This window comes from Urocitellus parryii, chromosome 7, assembly GCF_045843805.1.
Source record: "Urocitellus parryii isolate mUroPar1 chromosome 7, mUroPar1.hap1, whole genome shotgun sequence".
Lineage (NCBI taxonomy): Eukaryota > Metazoa > Chordata > Mammalia > Rodentia > Sciuridae > Urocitellus > Urocitellus parryii.
Window position 1 is genome coordinate 63,151,435 of NC_135537.1, and position 21,546 is coordinate 63,172,980.

Consider the following 21,546-nt stretch of genomic DNA (forward strand, 5'->3'; position numbering starts at 1 on the left):
CCCATTTTGTATTGTTTGCCACAGAATCCTTTCTTGGTATATATGATTCATAATAAAATAAATCTTTTAAATATCTAGTTCTTAGTTTTCCCATTAAAGAAGGAATTCTCCTAATATTTCCATTTTGAACTTGGATTTGAAGACTTTTTTGAAAGATAATACTCAATAAATGTACATACATAAAAATTAATTTTATGTTCCTGAACGGTACCATATGGTTTTTTAACCTGTGTAGAATGAGTTGGTTATTTTTGCACCTTTTTTTTTTCTCATTCACTAGTATAAGATCTGATTGTAAGTGCTAGAATTGGTTACCAAGAGAGGATCTGTTAATTTCTACACAGAAGAAGTTATTTCCATTGAATGTTAGCATGTCTTTTTATTTAGGCAAGATGGAGTACTAACCCATTTTTTGCAGGTGACTAGGAAATTAGGATTTATTCTTTCATTTATCAGACTCTCTCTGAGTGCCAGCTGTATGCTATCCCCAGTGATGGGCATTGAGGGTAGAGGCATGGGAGGGAAGGAATATAGTTGGAGAGCCCACAAGAGCAAGGTATTACAGAGTAGTAAGTGTTAGAACTGGCAGATTATGAGCTTGTCTCTGTGCATTACAAGGGTGGGAAGGCTTTAGATATAACTTGGAATGTCAGAACTCAACATGTGAAACAATATTTTCCAACTACAGATTTTAAGACAAAAATTGTTAAAACTGGCTTATTTACTTAATTTAAATGCTTATTTTTCCTTAAAGGTAAAATGATTAAAATTTTAAGAAGCACTTTTAATAAGAACTCTGTCAGTTTAAACTCAGGCAATAGTCCTATCCCTTTTTATCCTTTCTTACAAAGCAGAATGCTAGTACCATGAGTTAGAGAAATTACCTAATTTTGTTTAATCTCTGGTGTGTGTTTCACAAGTGGATATAAAGATGACTTTACATCCTATTGCCTTTTGACAAGCATTGTATATCAAATGCAGAGAAAATTGATTAAGTGTGGAGGAAAAAATTAAATAAATTAAATTCAGAACCATTTTCTGTTTTTCATAATAAAATGATTGCTCAAAGAATTCCATCTTATGACTATTGAAAGCTCTCTGCAGTTTATGATATAACTGATAAAATCTGCATCCTTGGCCTTCCAACAACCTTTACACCAGCAGATGGTGGGCGTAAAGATGTCATTCATCATTTATTTACAATGGGCTTTATTTATTCTAGTGTCAACAGCTGCCCCAGGGAGTGGGTTATTGAATTCAAATGTGAGGCTCTGGGTTATTTGCTTCCTTTCAAATTTGTCTTCAGAGCTTAGTTGCTAGGAGTCCATTCTGTGCTCTAATAATGATTCATGTATTGTGAAACCATTCAGTAAATTGGGTTGTCAGGGATTGCCAAAAAAGGTTAGGGGTCTTTTTTCGGGTGGCAAAACCTAGGGTTGCAGGAACCCTGTATGTGCATCCTAGTGACTTGAGCAATAGTGATATTGACTTTTTTCCAGAAACTGGTGAGGATTTTCTCTCTCTTTTTATGTACCTCTCCCCATATTTTCTGTATGAGTGACATGAAAATGCAGAAGAGAGTTTTAAAGGAAACTTCCAATTTTTTCTTTTTTCACAGGCAGGGCAGGAGTCCTTTCGTTCCATCACAAGGTCGTATTACAGAGGTGCAGCAGGGGCTTTACTAGTGTATGATATTACAAGGTGAGTACTTGTCAGTTGTTCAGTTCAGTGGTCGGTGCAGAGATTATTTCTAAACAAGTATGGTTGCACTAATAAAACTAGCTTTGTCTTTATGCCCTGGCTTACCATGAAAACTATTTATCTTGAATCAAATTTAAATTTACTACAGAACTCTGCAGCAGAATTCTTTTTCTTACTTAAATAAGTGCCCTGAGTTATCAACTTGGTAAGATTATTTATTTGTTGGAATTTTCTAAGTGTGGTTACATTTAATTTCTAAACTAAAATATAATCACTGAACTCTAAACTCAAATTTTGTACTTGCAAACTGTTTCTCATTATATAAGTGGGATATGGCAAAAAATGGTTATCATTGTGCACCACTAAGAAAAATACTTTGAAAATGTAATCAAATTATCATTTATGTTTAGGAGAGATACATTCAACCACTTGACAACCTGGTTAGAAGATGCCCGCCAGCATTCCAATTCCAACATGGTCATTATGCTTATTGGAAATAAAAGGTAAAAGGATTAAATTAGAGGTTATTTTGCATTAATGATGGACACTGTAGATTACTGTTTGTGTGACTCCTTTTCTTGTACATTTGCCTACATGTAAGTATATGGCTTTTTAAATTTAAAAATTTTGGAAATTGTAAGGTAGTTCTTTTGGCTTTTAAAATACAAATAAGTAGCTCTTTTGAAAATTATCATTAATCTGGAGGAGTTTTATCTGGTTACTAATTTAAAATAAAACCCAATGATTTATTGGAAGGACGGGTGACTATTAAGTATTGTCTAAATTGTTTCAGAAAAATATTTCCCTTTTCATGACTTAATGTGCATTATAGGAATTAATACAGTGTAGAGATTAATCAGGTATCTTTCTAAAGTTCTAAAACTCTTAATATTGTTAAGAAAGTATTACATTAGTACATTTTAAGCTTACTTCCTTAACTTTATATTAGTGTCATATTAATTTTTTTAAGTCTTGTTTTACTTAGAGCATTATCTGCAGTAAACATGTTTGCATATTAGGCTTAAAATGATAATACATGAGAAAACATAGTTGCTTGGCCTAAGTTTCTAAACTTCCAAGAGTATGGAAAAGTTTTTACTAATTTTAGTACATAATTATGTAATAACAAAATCAATGTTTTTAGAATGCTAGACACAGTTCATGGATTCCTTGGGTTTATAAATAAAATAGATATTGTTAAAAGAAAATATTAGAAAATCATGACTCATGATAATGAACATATCAAAGTTTTTTTTATCTCATTGTTAATTGAGAAAGCAATAAGACTTTACAAACTAGTTCAAGAGAGAACTCTTTACTGCACATTTATAGTCAAATAAGGAATGCTAAAATTTATTTAAAGATGAATGCAAAAATGTGAGGGGGAAAAAAACTTACAAAGTGACAATTGTATTCCACAGGGCACAGTCTACATTTCTCTGGATAGTGATTATTTTTATTGTTATCAGTTTTCCACAAGTTAACTCTACAATCTTTTAAAATGTATGTGATACAGTTAATACAGTAATTAGAGGAAGATTATAACATTGAATTCATATGAGAGGAAAAAGTATCAATCAACAATCTAAACTTCTACCTTAAGAAACTAGAAAGATAAGAGCAGTTAAACTCAAGGTAAGCAAAGAAAGGGATGATAAAAAGAAAACTAATGAAACTAAAAGTTAGTTCTTAAGAAAATAAATAAAATAGATTCTAATCAGGAAAAAAGACATATCACCAGTATCAGGAATGAAAGGATGACATCTCTATAGTCTTCCAGGTTCTAAAAGGAAGAGAAAATATATTGATATTGTGAACATACTTAATAAATGGAGTAGTATACCATATTTGTAGATTAGAAAACTAAATTTCTTTTCTTAGGGGATTGAACTTATAGGGATTTTACTCCTGAGGTATATCATCAGAGCCTTTTTATTTTTTATTTTTTATTCTGAGAGAAGGTCTCACCAAATTGCTTAGGGCCTTGGTAAGTTGCTGAGGCTGACCTCAAACTTGGTGATCCTCTTGCCTCAGCTTCCCAAGCTATTATTACAATCATATACCACCACGCCCAGCTTAGAAAACTAAATATTTTTAAGATACAAATTCTTCTCAAGTTTATCTAAAGATGAACTGAACTTCCAAAGTCCTTCACACTTTTTTTTTAGTTTTAATATCTTTTTTATTTTTATGTGGTGCTGAGGATCGAACCCAGTACCTCACATGTGCTAGATGAGCACTCTACCACTGAGCCACAACCTCAGCCTCCCTAAACACTTTTTTTGAGGGGAGCTAGATATTGACAAGCTGAGTTTAAAATGTATGCAAATTTGCAAAAGCCGTAAGCTAGACAAAACAGTTTTGACAATGAGTAACAAAATTGGAGGATTCACCAGTTTCCATAATACTGATTTCAAGATTTATTATAAAGCTACTATAACTACTTTAGTCTGCTAATGGCATATGTTAATTAGCTTTCCTAAGAAAAGTAAAATAAAAGAAAGTTGTATTTATTTTGGATTACAGTTTCAGAGTTTTCAGTCCATGGTCACTTGCCTTCATTGCTTCTGAGCTTTTGTCAAGGCCATATATTATGATAGAAGCATATGGCAGAGGAAAGTGCTCATCTCATGGAAGCTGGAAAACAAGAAAGGAGGGATCAAGGTCCTATTATCCCCTTCAAGGGCACACCCCCAATGAGTTAACTTACTTCCAACTATGCCCCACCTCCTAAAGATTCCACCACCTAATAGCACCATCAGCTGGCTAGTAGGCATTCACATAAGCTTTTGGGGGACATTTAAGTTCCAAAATGGAATAGTCAGAATAGATTAGTGGAACAGTATAAGGAGTTCTGAAGAGTAAATCAATATATATATGTGGCAAATTAATTTATTGACAAAAGTGCTAATTCAGGGAAGGGAAAGGGTAATTTTTTCATTAATTGTGCTCAAACAGGTTAATAGTCAATTACAAAAAAATGAACCCAACCCTTTCCTTAAAATGTATGTGAAATTGCAAAAGCCATAATCTAGCTAAAACAGCTTTGAGAAAGAGAAACAAAATTAATTAAGTAGATCACAGTACTAAGTGTAAGAGCTAAAACTATTTTGAAATTTCTAAAATAAGACAAAAGCTTAATGACCCTAGTTTGGGCATAGATTTCTTAATGGGACCAAAAAAAAAGAAAAAAGAAATAAACATGAGCTATAAAAGGGAAAAAAGTCAATAAATTACACTTAAATAAAATTAAACATTTGCTCTCCAAAAAATAGTTACAAAAATGAAACTGAGGGTAGTAGCATACTTGTGTAGTCCCAGCTATTTGGGAGGCTGAGACAGGAAGATCACAAGTTCAAGGCCAACCTTGGCAATTTAGTGGGACACTGTCCCAAAATAAAAAGGGTTAGAGATGTAGCTCAATGTTAGAGTTCTATCCCCTGTAACTCAAAAAAGGGGGGGGGGTGGAGGGGAAGGTTACAAAAATGAAAAGGCAGACTATAGACTGAGAGAAAGTATTCGCAAAACACGTATCTAACAAGGTTTTTTTTTTTCTTTAATTTTTTTTAGTTGTAGATAGACACAATACCTTTATTTTATTTATTTTTATGTGGTACCTCACATGTGGAAGGTAAGCTCTACCACTGAGCCACAACCCCTAAGTATTTTTATCTAGAATATATGAAGAATATAAGAATATTATCACAGTTCTCTAACCAGATAATCCAGCTTTGTAAAATAAGTAAAAGATGTGAATTGGCACTTCAGTAAAGATATACTGCTAATTAAGAACAAAAATCACATAGTCATCTCAATAGATGCAGAGAAAGCCTTCAACATAATATAGTACTTAACATAAATAGCGACCATTCATGATAAAACACACTGAAAAGGGCAGGGGCTGTAGCTCAGTGGCTGAGCGCTCACCTCACATGCATGAGGACTGGGTTAGATCCTCGGCACCACATACAAAAATAAATAAATATAACAAAGATATTGTGTCCATCTACAACTAAAAAAAAAAAATTAAGAAAAAACTAGGGATATAAAGAAATTACTTTAACATCATAAAGGCTGTATACAATGAACCCAAAGGTGACATCATAATGAAAAGGGAGAAAAAATGAAAGTATTTTCTTTAAAATTCAAAACCAGACAAGATGTTCACTCTCATCACTCTGATATAATACTAAAAATTCTAGCCAGAGCAATTAGGCAAGAAAAAGAAATAAAAAGGATAAAGAATAGAAAAGAAGTAGTAAAATTATCTGTTTGGTAGATAAGATTCTATACTTAGAAGATCCAGAAAGCTTTACTAGGATACCGCACGAACTAATAGACTAAGTCAGTAAAGTAGCATGTTACAAAATCAACATAGAAAAGTCAGTAGTTTTCCTGTATACCAATAATGAATCTGCTGAGAAAGAAATCAGAAAAATAATCCCATTCACAGTAACCTCAAAAAATAATAATTATAATAGGACTAAATCTAGCCAGTGAGGTGAAAGACCTCTACAATGAAAACTATAAAATATTGTCAAGAGAAATCGAATACTAGAAGATAGAAAGACCTCTCATGTTTGTGGATCAGCAGAACTAACATTCTTAAAATTACCATTCATCAAAAGCAACATATAGATTCAGTGCAATTCCCATCAAAATACCAGTGACATCCTTCACAGAACTAGAAAAAACAGTTCTAAAATTCACTTAGAAGAATAAAAGGTACAGAATAACCAAAGCAGTTCTAAGCCAAAAAAATAAAATGCTGGAGGAATCATAATACCCAGTTTCAAATTGTACTACAGAGTTACAGTAACAAAAACTGTGTGGTACTGGCATAAAAACAGATACATAGACTAGTGAAACAAAACAGAAGACACAGAGACAAATCCACACATCTACAGTCATCTGATCCTTGACAGAGGCACCAAAAACACTGTTGGAGAAAAGACTGCCTTATTAATAAATGGTTCTGAGAAAACTGGTTATATAGAAGAATGAAACTAGATCTCTTTTGTCTCAGCCTGAACATAGTCAACACAAAATAAATCAGAGACCTTGGAATTAGACCAAAGAGTTTGCAAATCCTAGAAGAAAATAGAGCCAACATTTACCATATAGGCATAGGCAATGGCTTCCTTGGTAGGACTCCTAAAGCTCAGGAAATAATGCCAAGAATTGATAAATGGGATTGCATCTAATTAAAAAGCTTCTGCATGACAAAGAAAAAATTTAAGTCTTAGTGAAGAACAAACCTACAGAATGAGATAAATCTTTGCTAGCTACTTTTCTGACACAGGATGAATACCCAAAGTATATAAAGTACTCAAAAAATTTGCCATCAAAAAACAACCCAGTGAACAAATAGGCAAATGAACTAAACAGACACTTCTCAAAGAAATACAAATGGCCAACAAATATATGAAAAAATATGCAACATACTTAGCAATTAGGGAAATGCAAATCAAAACTACGCTGGGATTTCATCTCACTCCAGTTAGAAAGGTAGCTATCAAGAGTACAATTAGTTAGACAAGGCTCAGGAGGCTGAAGCAGGAGGATTGAAGGTTGAAAGCCAGCTTCAGCAACTTAGGAAGGCCTTAAGCAACTCAGCTAGACCCTGTCTCTTCATACAATATAAAAAGGACTGGGGATGTGGTTCAGTGGTTAAGTACCCTTAGTTTCAATCCTTGTTACCAAAAAAAAAAAAAGAAAAAAATCAGAATACACCTGAGTTTTCCCAGTGAATCTAATTTTAATATATGGTATTTTTTTGTATGCCAAACTGGAGTCTTGTCCTTTGTATATGTGGTAATGTTGATTTCATAACTACATTTAAAACATATTTGCTATGATTAAAATTCAAAATAATTTTTAAAAAATACAAAGAATAATAAATGCTGAAGAGGATGTAAGGAAAAGAAACACTTTTGTACTGTTGGTAGAATTATATGGAATTCAATAAGGACATTCTTCAGAAGAACAGAAATGAAACCACTGTATAACCCAGCTATACCACTCCTCAGTATTTATCCTAAAGAATTAAAGTCACCATACTGTAGCCATGTGTGCATACCCATGTCTGTAGAAGTGCAATTCACAGTAGCCAAATATTGGACCAGCCTAGGGGTGTCTCAGTGGATGAATGGATAAACAAAATGAGGTATATGTATGTAATGTAGTATTATTAAATCATAAAGAAGAACAAAATTGTCGTTTGCAGGAAAATGGACAGAACTTGAGAGCATTATGTTAAGTGTAATAAACCAAACTCTGAAAGCCAAGAATGATGTGTTTTCTCTCATGTGGAAGCTTGAGAGGAAAAATGAAAAAGAGAGGTTGGGGGGTCTCATGAAAATCAGAAGGCAATCAGTAGAGGAAAGGGACCAGGTGGAAGAGGAGAGGGAAAGGGGCAATACCGGGGGAGGGTGTTGACCAAATTATATTGTCATATCATGTACATGTACTCATACGTAACAACAAATCCTACTATTAAATATAATTATAATGCACCAATAAAAATATGGGGAAAAAAAGTAGCTACTGCCGATGGGAATCTAAAATGGATGCCCACATTTTTAGAGTCTCATTGGAAATTAAACATAAAGCCAGGTGTGCTGGTGCATACATGTAATTCTAGCTGCTTGGGAGGCTGAGACCAGAAGATCGTAAGCTTGGAACCAGCCTGGATAATTTAATGAGGTCCTGTTTCAAAATAAATTTTAAAAGGCTGGGTATGTAGTTCATTGGGTTCTTGCGTATAACATGCACAAGGTCCTGGGCTCAGTCCCCAGTACCACCAAAAAAAAAAAAAAAAAAAAAAAAAACTGAGGGAAAGTAATTAAATATATCCACTGCAGTATCCCAAAACTAGGAAAAACCCAAATATCAATGAGTAACTGTATAAATAAATTGTGTTACAGCATTATAACGGACTACAACTCAATAATAAAGAGGAAAGAACTGTTGATATATGCAGCAAAGTGGATAAATATTAAACAGTTATGCTGAATGGAGAACAGATACTGTAGGACTACATTATAGAAAATGCAGGCTTAGTCTGTGATGGCAGAAAGCAGATGGTTAGTTGCCTAAGATATAGGGGAGGAAAGGATTATGACAGTGGAGTGTAAGGAACTTGGGGGGGGACTGATGGCTTTACAGGTACATGTGTCAAAACTCAACGTATAAAATAATAAGAGAATATTTGAAGAATAAAAATTTTTCACTTTTATCTTGCCAGTGTTTTCCTTGTGCCTTGGAATATACTGGTGGCTTTAAATTTGGTTGATGATCACAAGGAGCTTATAATTCAATGTGTAAAGGAAAAATGTATACACACAAGAAATGTTTCTGATGACTGTAGATGAGTGACCCTTCTTTAAGTGATAGTATAATAAATGGGAAAGAACAATAGAAATAAATGGGGTGATTATTATTGGTTGGGGTGAATTGGGATAGACATCAAAACAAGGAATAAGCAATTTTTGAAGTAAATGCATTAAGCAATTGAGAAGGGCAGTGACCTAGTCAGAGTGACAGATGACACAAATTTGCTAACTGTGACATTATAAATTGGTTATACAAGAAGTAGGAAATAGTTTTAAAAGATTAAAGTTTTTAATAGTAAAAGGAAAAAAGAGCATAAGACTTAAAAAATGACTTAGGAAAGACAGACACATAAGTAATAGAAAACAACTTAGGTGAGATTTATAGGGAAAGCAAAGTCAAAGAGAGCAGTTTGATTTTATGCCTGGGCAACTGAGGACATGACCACTGTTTTGGAAAGCAGCTTGTTACTACATAATGTTCAAGTACAATGGCTTTTGGGTTTTTATTTTTGTTTTTTTAAGAAAATATATTGTCTATCACAACCTAGTACATAAATTGAGTATGCAATTAACGTGTTTAACAAACATTCCATGAAATAATGGGTTATATACACTGATATTTTCTATTATGTTTCTTTTTTTTTTAAGGAATTCTGACTATGACCTACTGAAGTGATTTTACAATTCAGTGAGTCATAATAATGTTTGAAAAATACTTCCCTGGAAAGGCTTTGGCGCATGTACATGTACACACATACATACACAATTTTTTTACACATGTGTGTATGTGTGTGTACGTGTTCATTGTAATAATGAAAAATTTAAAATAATCATGTCTACTAGAAATAAAAATAAGTTGTGTGTTCATTTAGTACAATATAGTACAACAGTAAAAAATTTGAAAACTAGATCTACCTGTATTATATGTATAAATTTGAGAAACGTAATGTTAATTAGAATTAAGTTGTAGAACAGTAGCTACATCTGGATTTTTGTAAACATGCAAAAAGTATTTGTGTTTATGATTATAAACATGAATATAAATATAAAAATGTACATGAGAATGAAAACACCAAATTCAAAACAGTAGTTTCTTTTTAAGTAAGAAGGAAGACAGTGGTTCCAGGGATGCACAGGCACATGGGAGATGATTCAGCTATATTTGTTGGTTTTATATCTTAAAAACTGAAGTAAATCCAACAGAAAATTGTGTCGAGGCTATATAGAATTTCATGGGTGTTATATCCTAAAGTAAAAATAAATATTGTATAATAGTAAAATTTATAAACTTTTACAGTAGAATATACTCATAAGAGAAGGTCTAATCCCTCCCCCCGCCTTGCCCAATACAATTTTAGTATGATAAAAATAAGTAGCATACTTTCATCTAGAATTTCTGGCTTTGTTTCTTCATACCCTCCCCACAATATTTTTGCTTTTAGAAGAAACTGATAATTAAACATACTGAGATTTATGACCTAATTAATGTTTCCTTAGGACTATGGATTTTACTAAACAATTTTTCTGTAGCTTCAAGGAATTGGGTAGACAGTGTCTTTTTATCACATTTGTAGAAACTCATCTGTATACTTTGCACAGGTGTCTCTCCTTGTACCATGTTTAGTAACATGACCCTTTCTGTCCCATGTTTAGTGATTTAGAATCTAGAAGAGAAGTAAAAAAAGAAGAAGGTGAAGCTTTTGCACGAGAACATGGACTTATCTTCATGGAAACTTCTGCTAAGACTGCTTCCAATGTAGAAGAGGTAAATAAAAGGCCCTTTTAAATATCCATCATCTTATCACATAATAGAAATGTTTCGTATACCTAAACATTTATTTCTTGGTGTTTATTCCCTCAGTTTATTAGTCTCTAATAGTCCTTCAAAATCATCAAGTAGAAAAATTTCTTCTTTTGAAATGCCTTCTAACATTCATCTTCCAACAGACTCTTAAGTCTTATTAAAAGAAAAAAGAGGCTAAGAATATGAGTAACTTACTCAAAAAAGTGCTTAATTTCCTCCTGGATAACAGCATGTAAAGGCAGCTGCAAAAGGAAGACAATTGAAAAAGTCTCATCATTCCAAGAGTAGCAGAGGACAGGGTCCTAATAAGCAACAGCTAGCATTGTGTCTTAACATAGTAAGCAGTCAGTAAATATTTATTTACAGTAATACTTGCAGCTTTTCCAATTAACCCTTGAACCCAGATTTATTGATGTATTTGTGGTGTGTAGAATCAAACCTTACACATGTTAGGCAAATGCTCCACCACTGAGCTACATCCCTAGCCCCCCAGAAATTAAGTACAGTAATTCTGCATCAGTGGTTTGTACACTGAAGAACTCTTAGATAAAATATTATTCTTATGTATAGTTGATAAGATGTCCTCTGTTATTGACAATAATTATGACATTTCACTTCATACAGCACATCCAGTGAAAAATCTGCTCTACTCTTGTCCAACTTCAAACAGACAAAACTACCTGTTTTAGAGAGGTGCTCTTTTGTTAGATATGTTACATTTGAAACCATAAAGGAGCCAATGTGGAAGGAGGAGAGGCATTCAATATATCTGAAACATACCCTAATTTATTAATTATTAATAATGTGTATCTTAGGGATTTTTTTTTCTTTCTTTTTGGTACTGGAAGTTGAACCCAGGGACACTTAACCACTGAGCCACATCGCTAGCCCTTTTTTGTATTTTACTTAGCGACAGGGCCTTACTGAGTTGTTTAGAGCCTTGATAATTTGCTGAGGCTGGCATTGAACTTGAGATCCTCCTGCCTCAGCCTTCCAAGCTGCTGGCATTACAGGCATGCACCACCATACTGGCCATCTTATTGATTTTTAAGAACCATAAATACAGCATTGCTCCATTTTAACAACAACAACAAAATACTATGAAGTCAAATAATAAGGCATCAACTAATGGAAAATAATTTTAGATTACTAATTCTGTCTCTAATGCCTTTGTGTTCATTTATTTAACAAATAACAGTACATTTTTATTTATAATCAGTAAATTACTGTTTTCCCTTTTGCTGAACATTTAAATGAAATATATTCCTGGCTATTTTGGCAGCACTTACTACAAAAGTTCTGTATTTGTGGTTAATAAAATACATGTTTATATTTGGGTGGGAATTTGCCTTACTCATGAGTGAACATCATTTTACTTTGTGAAAATTAATTTACCTCTCAAGCCAATGACTTTAAGAAATAATCTGACATGATTTTATTTTTATAAAATCCATAGGTAAACATTTACAAAATGTAAATTGCAGTTTTATCTAAAAGATAAAACAAAAATACTTTCTGATAAAGTATTTTAAGAAGACAGAGGACTGTTCTGTGGTCTAAAAAAGGGTAGAATCAACCTTAAATTTCTTAATCTGATTTAGGAATTGATGAAAGGTCAAAATAATAGTCAAAAGATATCTGCTTCTGGGTATATGGAGTATATTTATTTTTTTCTTATTTCTCCTGGTAAGTGCATCTATTTAAAACCCTAGATATCATATATAAAACCAATACAGGAATATTCTAAAAGATGAATAGAAAAAGGCAGACCTTTTTACTTGAATCACACAACATTGATTTTCCTTGGTTTTTGTTTTTATCTCATACTTCAGAATAGGTGCTAGAAAAACAGACAAGCTAAAATGACCAATGGGGACAGGGCAGAAAAAGCCTTACTATGGCCAAAGGATCAGGAAAGTAAAATATTGGTAAGGTAGAGAGCTTTTAGAAAATAACTATTCTAATGTTAATTGAGAGAAAAAAAATTGAGGCACGATATCCATTATTGTTAGATTGTAAGGAGGTTTTCCCACTGTCAAACGGCAGTAATGGGGTAGCACCACCACCAGTACTTTTCTGTTCAAGTGGTGTCAAAGGAAACCAAAAAGAGCAGAGATTTAATTATGATGCAGAGCCTCATAACAGTATGCAACAGAGGTTTCAGGGAAAATTTCTTGGATACCTAGAACCAGGAAGATCTCAAATAGGAAAAAAAAAAAAAAAAAACCAGACTCCAATAGTGAGATGACAAAGATGTCAAAATTATCTAATGATTTTAAAGTAGCCATCATGAAAATGCCTTAGCAAACAATTAGGAACATGCTAGAACAAATGAAAAGTAGTTTTAGCCAACAAATAGAAAGTTTCAGCCAAAGAAATATAAGAAGCAGTTTATGGTGCAGACATGACCAAGTTTGAGGACCACATACACAACCAGTCTGGAAAATGGCACCGAAATAGCATTAAAAAGCCCTAATTACAAAGCTGTGTATCTCTTAAGGAGGTAAACCCGAAAATTGTGAAAAACATGCGTTTTTCCAAGAAGCACAAGAAGAAGGGCCTGAAGATGATGCAGGCAAACAACACCAAGACCACAAGTGCATATACTGAGCCTGGCAAGGTCTTCATAAAGCCCAAGGAGCTTAAGTCTGGAATCTCCCAAAGGGTGTCACCTACAAGCTTAATCAACTTGCCTACATCACCCACCCCAAGGTTGGGAAAAATACTCATGCATCCATTGCCAAGGGTCTCAGCAGTGTTAGACTCCCAGCAGTGTTCAGGCTCCCACAAAGGCCTCATAGTAAAGGCCAATTTAAGAACAAAAGCACTGGTGTGACTTCTGGGCTATTATCTGCATGGAGCTGGTGTCCTCCTACTATGCTTTTTGTATAAATAAACCTTAGGCAAGGTTGCCTCTCCTCCTCAGAAAAAAGAAATATAAAAAGAACCAAATAGAAATTTTAGAACTAACAAATATATGATTAAAATTAAAAAAAAAAAAAAGAGCAAAAGGGGGCTCAGTGGATGAACCCCGTGGCAGAAGGGAAGAGACAGAGGAAAAAAGTAACAACTAGATGATAACACATTAGAAGCTACTCATTCTAAACTGCAGAGATGGACTGGAGGTGTGGCTCAGAGGTAGAGTGCTGGCCTAGCATGTGCAACCTGGGGTTAATCCCCAACGCCACAAAAAATAAGGAATAAGGGCTGGGGTTGTAGCTTAGCGGTAGAGCACTCACCTAGCATGTGCAAGCCCTGGGTTTGATTCTCAGTACCACATAAAAATAAGTAAACAAAATAAAGGTATTGTGTCCAACTACAACTAAAAGATAAAAATTTTTTTTTAAAAAATAAGGAATAAATAAACAAGGGTCCTAAACTTCAAAGACAAAAATGACTGGGGGAAAGGAGTACCTCAGGGACTCTGGGGATTATAACAAACATTTTTGTGATGTGTCATCAGTCCTGGAAGGATAGGAGAAAGAGAATAACTCTAAAACTTCTAAGATTTAGCAAAAAGAATTAAACACCTACAGATTCAAGGAGCAAAGCCAACCCCAAACTAAACATTTTTAAATAGCAGATCTGCCATAAAAGAATGGCTAAAGGAAATTCTCTAGTGGAAATGAAATATGAAAGAAAGATATCTTAGAACACTGTAATGAAAGAAAGAACACAGTAAACAAAAATATAGACAAGTATGATAGACTTTTTTCTTCTTTTGAGTCGTGGTTACCAAAATAGATGAGAATATTATAAATTATAGAGGTTAAAGGATGGTAAGATTTCTATATTTCATTTGATTAGGTAAAAAGATACTGGTAAACTTTAGTAAGTTATATATCTAGTGCAATAGCTACATTGAGCTACTACTTAAAAAGTTATCCAGAGTTATACACTAAAAAACAATAGATAAATCAGTTTGGAACTCAAGTGTTTAACCCAAAGGAAAATTGGAGATAGAGGGGAATAAAGTAACAGATTTAAGCCTTAACATGTCTGTAATTAAATGTGAGGTAAGTGATCTAAATCCACCAATCAAAAGACTAGAGATTGAGAGAAGATTAAACAACAAGACTCAGTAATAAGATATCTATAAGAAACTCATTTCAAATATAACAGTAAGGTAGGTTAACAATAAAATAATGGAAAAGATATACAAATATCGATTAAAAGAAAGTAGAAACAACTGTATTAATATCAGAAAAAGTATATTTTAGAGGAAAAAGAAAATTACCAAAGACAGAATAGGATATTCCATAATGACAAAAGAGTCAGTTCAACAGGAAGACCTAAAAATCCTAAATGTATGCACCAGACAAACTATAAGACATGGAAAGCGAAAACTGATAAAATGCAGAAAAACAGACAGGTCCACAATTATGGTGGGAGACTTTAAATTATTTAATCTTTTAGGTGCCTCCACAGAACATGTATGAAAGTAGACCTGGGCAATAAAGTAAATCTCAATATTTGAAAATAATGAAGTCAGAGAGAGTGTATTCTTTAATTACAATGGGATTAAAAAAGAAATCAATAACAGATACCTGAAAAGTCTATAAATGCTCAAAAATTAAATACACTTCTGTATGTCAAAGATAAAGTCTCAAAGAAAATACAAAATCTACCATAATCTCAGTAATATTTTTTGTAGATGTAGGCAGTATTATAATAAAATACATATGGAAAGGCAGAAGGACTACAGTAGCTAAAACAGCCTGAAAAAAGAATTAAATGAGATGAGTCAAGCTACACTTTGAACACTTTGAACTAAATGAAAGTGAAAATATAACATGCAAGGTTTGTTGAATATTCAAAAATTAATCAGTGTAGCCCACCACTTAATAGGGCAAAAGAAGAAAAACCAAATGGTCATAGCAATTGATATAGAAAAAGCATTTGACAAATTTCAGCACCTATACATTTTTAAAACTCACTGAAATGAAAATTAAGGAGGACTTCCTCTGCTGCTTAAAAAGCGCGCGCGCGCACACACACACACACACACACACACACATCACGAACTAATGTTGTACCTAATGACAAAGGCTGTACACTTTGCCCATTTAAATCAAGAAATAGTGAAAAACAGAAACAATTCAACTAGAAAATGAGCAAAAGACATGGGCAGACTTATTTTTTATTTGTTTTTTTTTTGTTTGTTTTTAGTTATACATGACAGTAGAATGTTTTTTGACATGTCTGCTGTTGCTGTTACTCAACATATTGATGGAAATCTGAAGCAGTGCAATAATGCAAGAAAAGGAAACAAAAAGCTTAGAAAGGGAAAAACAAGACTGTATTTGTGGATGATGTGATTGTCTCAGAAGAAAATCTCAAGGAACTCACAAGGGAAAAAAACCTCCCTGAACTGATAAGGCAGTTCAACAAGGTTGCAGGATATAAGATACATGTATAAAAATCCATTATATTTCTGTATGCTAGGAATGAACACATGGACTTTAAAATACTATTTCCAGTTGCGCAAAAATAAAATTAAATACTAGGTCTAAATCTAAAAGTGATATTTACAGGTCCTATATTCCAGAAACTACAAAATACTAATAAAGGAAGTAAAAGAAGAGCTAAATAGAGAGATATACTGTGCTGATTGTTTGGAATACTCAGTCTTGCAAAGATGACACTTCTACCAAACTGATATAAAGATTTAACATTATTCCTACCAAAATTTCAGTAATATTTTTTGTAGATGTAGGGAATATTATACATATGGAAAGGCAGAAGGACTAGAGTAGCTATTCCCAGATATACACAAATAATTTTAACAGTTTCAAAAGCAATTCAGTGGAAGAACATAGCCCTTTTTATTATTATTATTATTATTATTATTATTATTATTATTATTTTGTAGTTGTAGAAGAACAGCATGCCTTTATTTTGTTTATTTTTATGTGATGCTAAGGCTTGAACCCAGTGCCTCACCCATGCTAGGCAAGAGCTCTGCCACTGAGCTACAGTCCAATCTAGAACATAGAGCACCACTTATCAAAAAGGCTATGTCAATTGGAAGTCCATAGGGGAAAGAAAAAAAAAAAAAAGAACCTCAAGTCAATTCTCCCAGCTTATACAAAAATTAATTCAAAATGGATCATGAGCTTCAATGTAAAACATTAAGGCAACTATTGGGTCCCCTCTCATCCTGTGAGAGCTCTATTTTTTTTCCAATTTGAATAAATCCTACCCTTTTACACTCAAAAAAAAAATTGAACGTTCAACCTTTTATTGAGAAAGAAATACAAAATCCTTGGGACTTGGACCTAGGCACACATATCACCAAAAGAATGTTTCACAAAACGAAAAAATAATAAATTAGCCTTCAAAATTTTGTGCTCTGTGAAAGACTGTTGTATAGATAAAAGACAAATCTACAGACTGAGATAATATATTTGCAAGTCACATCCAACAAATGATTAGTAGGTAGAATATGAAAATCCTTAGCTGGGTGTGGTGGCACATCCTCTATAGTCCTGTTACTCCAGAAACTGAGGTGAGAGGATCACTTGAGCCTAGTAGTCCAGGGCCAACCTAGGCAATATAATGAGACCCCATCTCACAGTAAAATAAACTCTCAAAAAGAAATAGTGAAAACCAGAAACAATTCAACTAGAAAATGAACAAAAGACATTGGCAGACTTATTTTTTATTTGTTTTTTGGTGTTTTTTTGTTTTGTTTGTTTTAGTTATACATGACAGTAGAATGTTTTTTGACATATTATACATAGATGACATGTTTTTTGACATATTATCCATAGATGACATATAACTTCCCATTCTTGTGGTTGTCCATTATGCAGAGTTACTCTTTTCGTGTATTTATATATGAACATAAGAAGGTTACATCTGATTCATTCTACTATCTTTCCCATCCCATCTCCGCTTCCTTCTCCTCATTCCCCTCTGTCCGATCTGGTGAACCTCTACTCCTCTCTCCCCTGATGCCGTCCCATGTATTGTGAATCAGCATATACATATCAGGATATTTTTGGCTTTTGGTTTTTTGGGATTGGCTCATTTCTCGTAGCATGATAGTCCCCAGTTCTATCCATGTACCAGCAAATGCCATAATTTCATTTTTATGGCTAATATTCCATTGTGCATATGTACCACATTTTCTTCATACATTCATCTGTTGAAGGGTACCTAGGTTGATTCCATAGCTTAGTTATTATGAATTGAACTGCTATGAACATCTATGTGGCTGCATCACTATAATATGGTGATTTTAAGTCCTTTGGGTATATGCCAAGGAGTGGGATAACTGAGTCAAATGGTTGTTCCATTCCATTTTCTGAGGAATCTCCATGCTACTTTCCATAGTGGTTGTATCAATTTTGCAGTCCCACCAGCAATATATGAGTCTGCCTTTTCCCCCTGCCTCCTCACCAACATTTATTGTTACTTATATTCTTGAAAATTGCCATTTAGGGGCAGACACTTCATCAAAGAGCATATGCAAATGGCAGTAAGCACTTGAAAAGGTATTCAGCATCACTAACCATTAAGGAAAATGCAAATTAAAACTTCAGTGAGGGCTAGGTGAATAGCTCAGTGATAATGCACTTGTCTTGTATGTGTGAGGACCTGGGTTTGACCCAGGACTGGAAAAAAGAATAAAGAAAAAAAAAAAAACTTCTACTACATACCTATCAGTATAGCTTTATATTAAAAAAAAAAAAAAAGGTGATGGCACCAACAAATGCTGTTGAAGGTGTGGAGAAAGAAGATCACCATACACCACTCGTGGGAATGTAAAATATACAGCTACTCTGGAATTCCAAACAATTTGAAAGTGTCTTTAAACATTGAACATGCAACTACCATATGACCTAACAGTTGCAGCCCTGGACACTTGTTCTTGAGAGATGAAGACTTATGATTACACCCATACATGGATGTTCATAGCAGTTATAATCATAAAAGCCCCAAACTAATAAAAACTAGAGACACTGAGTTGAAGACCATTTCAGTGACTGAATGGTTGGATAGAGTATGATACTCCACACCAATCTCCAGAGAACTAAGCTCACTGAATAAAGTCATTTCCCCAATGTTGTATACTGTGTCATTTCATATAAATAACTTTCTTGAAATGACAAAATTAGAGATATGGAGAACTGATTAGTCACTGCCAGGTTTAAGGAGGGTATTGAGTGGGAGGGGTTTGGGTGAGGCATAAAAAGACAAATGTGAAGGATTGTGGCGATAGGAGTGATTTGTATCCTTTTCAGAAATTTGGTTTTAATGCAGTGTACTATAGTTTTCTAAATTGTAGCTTATGGGGATAATTAGATAAAGGTCACATGAGAATCTCTCCATACATGGGTGTATCACTCCATACACCCATATATGAACCTAGAGTTAACTCAGAATAAAAATATACATACAGCTTAAATTTAATCCTTGATAACCATTTAAAATTTAAAAATATAAAAATTCAGAATGAAGAAGCCTCAACACAACCACAGTAAAATATTAATTTGGAAATATGGAATTGTTATAAAGATCAAATTAGATATTTGTGAATTTATAAAGAGTACAAAATTTATTTTTCAAATAATTTGTGTTAAATATCACTCTCTGACTAGTCTCTGTCACATTTCTACACAAAGCAAATGTTTATTCAACCAGGTCCCTTCATGCCAAATGATAAGTATTTACCATATTCCTAAAAAAATAAGAGTTAATATTTTTGTCAGATTTTAAGCACAGTATCAGTAAGTAAAGAACATTTTTATGACGATATGCTCTTATGCATTAGCATATTTTTCTGTATTCCCCATATTAAAGCATTTTTGCAGGCTTATAGTAAAGTTGATGAAGCTGCTGTTTTAAGTCAGTTAATCCATGTCACCATGTTAAAGGGGTGGGGGGTTGTAAACCCCATATATGCATTATCTCAGAATTCTTTTTTAAAAATTAAATTATTTAGGCATTGGGGTTGTGGCTCAAGTGGTACAGTGCTCACCTAGCACATGTGAGGCACTAGGTTTGATCCTCAGCACCACATTAAAAAAAAAATAAAGATATGATAAAAGTAAAATAAAATAAATTATTTAAAGATAATGGTGTTAGTTAATTAACAGACCATCTGATTATGGCTTAATTTTAGAAATTTAAGGATATGTGATTTTTTTTTATTAGATTAAATCTAAATGGCACAGTGATGATGTTTCAAACCTGGACCTGTTTCTTTTTGGGTTATGCTATAGTATATATTTTTAATCAAGATTCAGTTATTTCAATACAAGTAGAAACCATGAAGTTTAACTTATATCTTTAAAAAAAATTTTTTTTTGTAGTTGAAGATAGACAGTATGCGTGCCTTTATTTTATTTATTTTTTCTGTAAGGGATTAGATTATTTGCAGTATAAGATAACACCATTGTTTTAGCATTAACTATGTTGTTGCTGCAAATGGGTTTACAATTAATCTATATAGACTCACTGTTTACTATTAATCAGCTTAATGATTTCATTTGTGCAGGATCTGTCAAAGGGAAGAAGGAGCCAAGTGGTGTTAGAGAGTGATGCACATATTGTTTCCTACAACAAAGAATTATCTGGTCCAAAATATCAATAGTGTTGAGGTTGAAAAGTACTGAATAAGAATAATAAAATATGTTAAATTCAAGAAAGTGAAAACACCAACAAAACAGCACAATATATGAATCCTCTTTATTCACTGAGTGATAGGAAAGATGATGCTATGATTTTGAGATTAAAAATGCTTCATTTTTAATGATGACCTGAGGAAGGAGTAAGACTGAAACATACTATTGTGGAGTGACATCCCTGCAGGCTTATTGTGACCTGTGAATCATAAAATGGATACCTTGGACTGTTTCAGCATCTGCCCTAGTGATATTGATACCTGGATCCAAGTTCTTTTTCTTGCTGGCCCATACTGATGACCTCCTCCTTTCCAATTTAGGTACCCACCAGCATTGTTCACAAGAAGTACTGACTTGTATATCTTTTTTAAAAAAAATTGTAGTTGAAGATGGACAGTATGCCTTTATTTTATTTGTTTACTTTTATCTGGTCCTGAGGGTCAGACCCAGTGCCTCACATGTGCAAGGCAAGCGCTCTGCCCTTGAACTACAGCCCCATCCCTGACTTGTATATCTTAAACTTTATATATTCTTTTTAACTGTAGCCTCCTTGGTGTGCCAGCTGTTTTAGCTCTTATCTAAATGTATACCACCAATCTTGAAACAGGATCTTAAATTTAAATGGTACCCAAGATAATACTTTCAGGTTAATTTCTAAAAACAAAATGACGGCTGGGGTTATGGCACAGTGGCAGAGCACTTGCTTCACACATGTGAGGCATTGGGTTTTACTCTCAACACTACATAAAAGTAAACCAAAAAAAAAGATATTGTGTTCATCCATAAATAAAAACATTTTTTTTTAAATGATACCCTAGTCTGCCTTGATATAGAGGTAAGACTTTCTTAGCAATACACACACACACACACACACACACACAGAAGGGGAATCAAATGTTACAGTAATAATATGTGTGTGTACAAGTGTTAGTTTCAAGTATTAGGTTTAAGTATATTTATTTCTAAATTGAAAGTTATAATTTTCAAGTTATGAAAATTGTTTTCATATTATGAAAATTATCATAAATTATTTCATGTTATGATAATGAAGTTCATTGTTTTTTGAAATGGACTT

The 21,546-nt window shown here is 33.4% G+C and overlaps 1 protein-coding gene across 1 annotated transcript in view; it reads left to right on the forward strand.

Annotated features, from left to right (window-relative positions):
• Positions 1-21,546, forward strand: part of Rab2a (RAB2A, member RAS oncogene family) — a 91,866-nt gene that overhangs the window by 53,533 nt on the left and 16,787 nt on the right. The window contains exons 4-6 of the mRNA XM_026390801.2: positions 1,619-1,701; positions 2,112-2,204; positions 10,689-10,800. Coding sequence (XP_026246586.1) covers positions 1,619-1,701; positions 2,112-2,204; positions 10,689-10,800 — 288 coding nt within the window. The remainder of the gene's footprint in view (positions 1-1,618; positions 1,702-2,111; positions 2,205-10,688; positions 10,801-21,546) is intronic.